Raw genomic sequence first — 7,474 nt, 5'->3', positions numbered from 1 at the left:
TCTTCATATATAACATATTTGAAGAAACCTAAAACTTGCCATTAACAAGGTATAACAATCATTAGTTCTGAAGTTCATTCTGGACTAAAAGTTCCCTCACACATATTATATGGGCTTTCATTCTGTCACTGAAGATATGCATCATGGATTCTAGGACAACATTCTCACCTCAGTTTTTCTGGAGGACATATGACTGTGAAAGGACAGGTGGCTGATTAATATCACTATTTTTATTAAACGAGCCAGTGCAGAAGAAGAAATTTTCTTTAAAGGAAGTATAGCTGCCTCTAAATATAACTCTGGGCTACAGTTCACCTTTTCTGTTTATTCTTAACTTGTGAAACTGTATCTTAGGACTTCGGGTATATAACCTGTTATTTGATATCCAGTGAACAACAGTGAATCGACTGTAATATTTCTGGCACCAAAGGAAACAGAGGGGACTTAAATATGTTTTCAGAAGACAAAAAGCTTCCCTTTGTGTATACTTTACAACATATGTTTCCACCGGTTTAGAATATTCAAAAGTAAAAAAAAAAAAAGTTTCTGACTACTCATTAAAGACCAAGAGGACAAAACAGAAAACAAACTGCCTCCAACCCACATATTATCAGATGTTTTGGATGAAATTCAGAATGAAAAACCAAAAGACCCACTCTTCATCTCTTCCTACTGACAACAGCATTAGGATGCTATTCTTCACTGAGAAATACACCCACTTTCACACTTTGGGGGATCTTGTGTTATTGTTCTAGGAAAGGGGGGGAAGCGTGTTAGTGCAAACAGGACTGGGCTCCTCTCCTCATTCTTGCTGCCAGGGTCATTGTTGGTCATTTGTGGGCTACTACTGGCTTCAAGACTTCCCAGAGGACTTGGGTTCACACCTGTGTATACCTGGGTACATTCCCAGAGGTTGCCGGAAAAATCTTGAATAAAGGGACGCCTGTACCACAGAGCGCTCCCTAAAAACTCAGCAATCCTCCTCTCTTGACTTTTTCTGCCCCAGATAACCGCCCCAGGATCTTGAACATTTTTTCCGGGCAAATGTTTTGCTTGGACCTCTTGCAGGAGCAGAGTCTGATTCTGCCTCGTTCACTCTGGCCTCCTGGCTCGCCTGGGATCCAGCGAGCCAGGCAGAGTAGGGTGCGGCTCCCCCCCTTCCCCGTCCCTCCACACAGGGAAGAAAAGAGGCGAGGGGAGGTGTTCAGCTTTCTTGGACACACTCCCAAGTATTTGTAATTTGGCATTTACGAAACAAAATAATGCTAAGATGCAAAATAGCCACCTTGGAGGTGCCTAGTCCTCCCGAGTACGTCCCCAAATATCTCTAATTCGACGTTCAAGAAACAAAACAAGGCTAAAATTCAAATTAGGCAATGTGATACCCAGAATGAGCCTCATTTGACAGGCCAAACAGATTTTAATGGAAAGCTGACTCATATTCCCCAAACCGATTCATTCAATCTTTAAGTACTTAAAAAAATTGTGTAATTTTAAGTTCCACCACTGTTATAATGAACACTCCATAATATCAAGCAGTGGAACAATGGACACCCCCATATCGCATTGTGTCAGGTAATTACGAAGTGTCGCGGCGCGGGAAAGCGAAGAGGGGAACGTCAATGTGTCCCCTGCAGCGCTTACGTGCATCCAGGGCTGCGTATCTTACGGAAGCTTCATCAAACCGCTAACGCCAGTGCCTCCCAACCCAGAGAGCGACGAACGCAATCCGCGCTTGGCTGGCCCCAGGCGTGGACCGAGAGGGCCCAAGCGTAGGCGCGAGAGCTCAGGGGGAGCGATCACGGCTGGGGGAGAGCAGCCTGGCGCAGGGAAGTCGCGGTGAAGTGTCGCCGGGCGGTGTAGGGAGGGTCCCGTCGGGCGGGGCGAGGGCAGCCAGCTCCCGGAGGATGGAACCCTACGCGGGACCCTGCGCTCCCAGCAGCACCCAGTGCTTTTGAGGTTAAGCCCAGGGCACTGGAACAAGGGCGCGCACGGGGTCACAGGGTAAAGCTGTTACTTTGTAGTGAGACACTGTGTGTGTATGTGTGTGTGTGAAAGAGAGAGAGAGAGAGAGGGAGAGAGAGAGAGAACTGGAGGGAAAAGAAAGAAGAAAGAACAGGGGGCTGAGGGCCGAGATGTCCTACTTCTAAGTGGTTCATTGAGAGGCAAAGCGGTCTTGCCAGCGCAGTCGTAGCCCTCGCCGCGTTGGGGACCCGCAGAGCGGACGCAGGGACCTCTCCAGGGGGCCTCCCGCCTCCACGCGCCCTTAGGTGGCCCCCGGAGGGGAACACTGTCCTGGCAACTGTGGCGGGGGGGGAGGTCAGGGCTGTGGTTTCCTTCCCGCAAGACCCCAGAGCTCGGATCCGCAGGCGTCGAGCGCAGTCTGCTTTCCCCGGGGCGGGGGTGGGGGGCTGGGGAGGAAATCGACCCTCTTGCAACTCGACCTCGGGTCCCCGTGCCCTCCCACCGCCCAACCTCCTCCCTTCACCCCCATTCATTTTTTTCTCTCAGCAGCTTCTAGGACGGGCTCAAAAGCCAACTCCAGACCCACGCGAGCCCACATCACTGAGCTAAGGAGAACAGCTGGGGTCGGGGCGGCCCCGGGGGGCCGTCTCGCCGAGGTGGCAGCCGCGAGGGGCGCCGTGTCCCGCCGGTGCCCGCCGCGGATGAGCAAGCGGCCGCGAGCAGCCCCCGAAGCCGCGCAGCATCCGCGTATTCAGTGACGGTGGAAGCCACGCCCGCTCCGGAGCCGGGGGCCGTCCTAGCCCCCCCCACCTTTCCCCCTCCCTCCCGCCCCCTCCCTGCCCTAGCTCTCCCCCGCCCCCTCCTCCCCGCGCCGTCCCCCGGCCCGCCCCCGGCTCGGCTCGCGGGAGGCGCTGGGCGCCGGGGCTGGCGCGCTCTCCCGGGCGCACACACACATCCACGCACGCACGCCCAGAGCAGCTCTCTCCGCGCCCGGCCCTCGTTCCCCTCGCCCATGCAGACGGACAGAGCGACGGAAGATGGCTGACGACTCCACGGGGCACCGAGGATGCAGCCCGGCGGCGGCGGCGGCGGCGGGAGCGGCAGAAGCAGCGGCGGCGGCAGGGGCAGCGGCGGCGGCGGCGGCGTTGGCTGCGGCGGCGGCAGCGGCAGCGGGAGCAGGAGCGGCGGCGGCGGCGGCATCCCCGAGACTCCTCGAGCTACCTTTCCCTCTGACAGCCACTGACGTTCTCCGCCGCTAGAAGAGACCCCGCTTCTCCGGCGCCCGCCTGCCCTCCCCCCTCCCAGCCCCAGCCCCAGCCCCGCCAGCACCGCTACCTCCGCCAGCATTGCCACCATCAGCACCACCTCCACCGCCACCACCGCCACCACCACCACCACCACCACCACCACCACCACTGCCGGCGGCGGCAGCAGCCATTTCATCTCCACAGAAACCAGACACAAAAACATGGCAGAAATGGAGAAAGAAGGGAGACCTCCGGAAAATAAAAGGAGCAGGAAACCGGCTCACCCAGTGAAAAGAGAGATCAATGAGGAAATGAAGGTATTTTTGGACTTCGGGGCTGGAGAGACTGAGCTCTTTCTTCCTCCCGCTCCCTTTGGGCCGTTGTAAGGATTTGGGGGGCACGGGGAGCGCTTGTCAGTTTCTGTAGGATGCCCAGAAAGCCTCAGCTCCTCCTCCAGGTGCAAAACCGAGGCCAACTCGCGGGCTGCATCCCCGAGATTTGCCTACCTCCGATTTGATGGGGGCGGGGGGGGGACGGCCGGGAAACCACATACTATTTAACCTTATAAACCCCAGGTTGGCACAGGCGCGTTTCAGTGGGAGGGGACCGGGGGCCCAAGTGGCGGGTGGACATGGTGAGGAGGCTTTGCTAGTCGGCGGTGTAGTTTTTCCCCCTCTCTTCGGGAACCATTCCTCGGATGCCTCCAAAGTTAAGGAGCTGCCGGGCCGCGGAACCCCGGGAGCGCTCGATTCCACCCTTCCCTCCAGTTCATCTCCCCGCTCCTCGATCCCGCTTCCCCCCAACTAGCCAGCTGCGATGGTGTGAAGAGGCTGTCAGTGTCCCGGCAAGTGCGGCCCCAGCGGTATGGGGCTGGGTACCGTTTTGACCGCCGGCTCGCCCTGCCCGCCCCTGTCCGCTCCTCTCCCTCGGCTGCCTCCGCCTCCCTCTCGCCTTGGCGTGCTCCACTTCACAGTTGAGCAGACCCGGGCTAGCCCGGCTGAGAGATAACTGTCTGAGGGGCGGCCTTCCAGAGCGCCTGCCCATTGTTCGGAAAGGCCAGCCCGGAGTCCTTTCGGCGAGGCTGGGCTCCCCGCCAGGCCAGCGGTGCTCCAGAGGTGGTGAGCGCAGCAGCCTGGCGCTCCAGCTGTTCGCGTTGGAGCGATTGCACAAGAGTACCGCTCAGCTCCGGACCCCCCCCACCCCCCCCATCAAATCGGAGTTTTTCCATGAAGTTGAAGCTTTTGCCTGGCGAGGGTTTTATTCTGTGTTGATTTCACGAGTCTTTCTGGATTTCAAAAAATATATTTTTTTTTCTTTCTGTGAATTACAAACAAGTAGCAGTTTTCAGGGGGACTTTAGTTTTCATTCTGCAGCCGTCCTGGTGTTCCCCATCTTCTGCATAGAATTCGAAACACTGCCATCTGACTTGGTCAGGTTGGGGAAGTTTGTGTTTAAAAGACAGACTGGATGAAAATGGCATGCAACTAAATAAAATTTATCGCTTTTGATGCTTTCTTGCTTAGAACAAGCATATTCTATGAGGGTGCCTTCTGGGAAGCCCCCGTTCAGAAAGGAGCACATGGATAAGACTTGTTATATGAGTACCTAGGTGCATGTGTTTAGCTTTCCTTTCCACCGGAAAATGTCTGTAGCAATCTCGATTTGGAGATTAGAGTTTTTATTTCTGGGTGAGGAACTTTGTGCCTGAAAGCATGAGGGGCAGCATCAATCAGTACAAGGAGAGTTAAGGAAGATTTGCCTTGGAAATCAATGCCATTCCTTCCGATGGAAACCACCGTTGAATTCAATGATAGTTTTTAAAAAGAGAGACCAGTAGGAGTTGTTGTCTTACAATGGGGGTGGAATTCAAACAGTCTACAATAACCATTCTTTCTCGCTTACCCTTTCCTCCTGTCTTGCATTTCCAGATTACTTTTCCATTTCATTTTAAATTGGGGGGTGGAGGAAGAGGAGAGAAGGGAAGCCACTAGGAAATCACAGTGTGCACTGGCCCTTTAAAACACGGCCTAATGTGATCTATATGGATGGCAGCTTTTAAGTTTCATAGGTTCTAGAATTACAAATTAGCTAATTTTAATCAAAACATGTGAAATGTTATCCCGGCTGGATATAAAGGCTGACTGTGCTCAATGCTTGGGGCTCGAGTTGTTGACTTTGGCTGCGGGCGCACTCCGTGGTTTGGGAGATAGTTGTCCTTCTACAGTATAACAGATGTTTGTCTGAACTGGTGAGGAAGAAACAAAAACAACATTGTGTGAAGGGGAAAAATTACACAATTTTTAGCCAATGCTTCAGGACTAAGTATGGTATTAACCTTCGTGCGCAGAATTTCCTCTTTTTAAAATGTTATTTTTCTTCCAAATCACCACCTACTATTTGAAGTTTTAGTCCTCCTCATTTCTGTGCAGAGTAGCATTAAATAAGAAGTTTTACGCAGCAAATAATTCAGTCGCCTGGAGCACTGGTATTTTCTGTCTGGTTTGGACCCATGTATGAGAGATCCCGGCGGAAATCTTCAGTCATGTCAGTGCACACCATGCCAATAGGCATGAATTCCCGTTTCTAGTGGAATTGTTTTGTAGGTATTCCTCTAATAGAAGAGCACCCAAAGTCCTCATCTGAAAAGTAATTTCTCAGAGTCAAACAGTGAAAAGGTTATTTTGAACTCATTACTATGTTTTCTGCTTTTAATATTAATAACCACATGAATAAAACCCCTCCTTTAGCCTCATCATATTATTACTCCTCCTTGTCCGCAAACCTACAGTGTAGAGTAACATAACAAGTTGGTTGCCCTGTATAAAAATATGTGCAACAAAATGTCACCGAGAACACAATGTGGCCTTGTGCAGCTTCATATCGGCGCTGCTGGAGCGGCCTGGCTGTGTTTGCCTTCATCTGAACGGCTTTCATCTGGACCAGTGTAAACTAAACCCTGGTAAGTAATCACTGCCCGGCAGAAAGAAAGGAATGTATACAGCCAGCGCGGCCTAAGCTGTAAAAACGGAAACCTGAGCCCCCACCGAGGATCACATATCAAGGCTTGAAGGTAGGGGAAATGAAAGGGGGAAAGAGGAGAGAGCGAATGGAAAAGTCAGCCTGGGAAGTAGAGGATCAGGAGAAGGCCCCCCTTAGGGAGATTTGGCTCAGGGATTAGGGAATTTTATCATGGTGTACAGTGACCTACTCAGGTTTCGACACTGGTTGGATCAAGTTGCTTCTCTGTGAGCTGAAAGAAAAAAGACTGGTGTGTATGTGATTTTTTTTTTCCCCCTTCGGGTAATAGAAAGGACATTGGTACAAGTGTCTATTTTAAGTACAGCAAATGCAGGACACTGAGAATGAGCAACAGAATCACCTCATCAGGAGGCTTTCTTCAAGATCTCCTAATTGAGATAGTTACATATTTATTTAAAAATGGCCGGAGAAGACAGACTGGCTGAGGTTTAGCTGACACCAGTAATGGCATTGGAGATTGTCTTCATGTGGCTGGGAGCTAATGTTGGTCGCTGTTTCACTAGATCAGATATTGCGTTACATTTTCGTTATCACTGGTTTAATGTGCATGGCAGTTGTAACAAATTTAAATTTGATACAATATAATTTTGTGTGTGAAAAGTACATGACTTGGCATAGCTTGCTTATAGTGTAGTGAAAATATCTTCCAGTAGAAATGCTTGCCTTGTTATGACCTTTACAATGTTTCCTTATCTTTCCTTTTCTTCTTCCTCGCTTCATCCTGGTTTTTCTTGATTAAAGAGACTTGTTACTTTACTGTATTTATAATCAGTATGCCTAATTTAATTAGTGACCAGTAGAGATGATTTTAAAAAATTAGATGGCGATGCAATTTACATTTTGACTATTTTTGGTTTCTAAAGTAAGTATTGTGTTTGTATCTAATGAAGATATATGTCTTCAATATACTGTTAGCTCATATGTATCATAATAAATGGATCTTAGGAGGGAATCCCAACATATAGAAGGGCTAATTCATTTTAGGAGTTCATCTGGAGCATGGTAGATATAATATAAAAAGTAGTTTGTACTACTGGATGTGTGAATGTAAATACACGTGTTAAGTGTAAATGTAGTTGTACTTAAGGGTATGCATTTTGCATACATAGATCTTAATGAACATGATTAGTGGCTACCGAACAGCGATGCAACTCAAAAAAACCACACTATGAGTAGAGGTAATGAGTCAGATTTTTATCTTTTAAAGTGCTTTGACAAAACCA

The 7,474-nt window shown here is 50.2% G+C and overlaps 1 protein-coding gene and 1 pseudogene across 1 annotated transcript in view; one reads left to right on the top strand and one right to left on the bottom strand.

The window, feature by feature from the left end:
• Positions 1-2,570: 2,570 nt before the first annotated feature.
• On the bottom strand, positions 2,571-3,403 carry LOC148164073 (uncharacterized; annotated as a pseudogene).
• A 30-nt stretch (positions 3,404-3,433) lies between these two features.
• The window catches only part of SOBP (sine oculis binding protein homolog), a 139,130-nt gene continuing 135,089 nt past the window's right edge, over positions 3,434-7,474 (top strand). The window contains exon 1 of the mRNA XM_028104245.2: positions 3,434-3,529. Within this exon, the coding sequence (XP_027960046.1) occupies positions 3,434-3,529 (96 nt within the window). The remainder of the gene's footprint in view (positions 3,530-7,474) is intronic.

The sequence above is a fragment of the Eumetopias jubatus genome, unplaced genomic scaffold, assembly GCF_037043125.1.
Source record: "Eumetopias jubatus isolate StellerSeaLion01/CBP00866 unplaced genomic scaffold, mEumJub1_p1.0 scaffold_6, whole genome shotgun sequence".
NCBI lineage: Eukaryota > Metazoa > Chordata > Mammalia > Carnivora > Otariidae > Eumetopias > Eumetopias jubatus.
The sequence above is the reverse complement of the archived record's forward strand: the minus strand, read 5'-3'. Positions and strand labels throughout refer to the sequence as shown.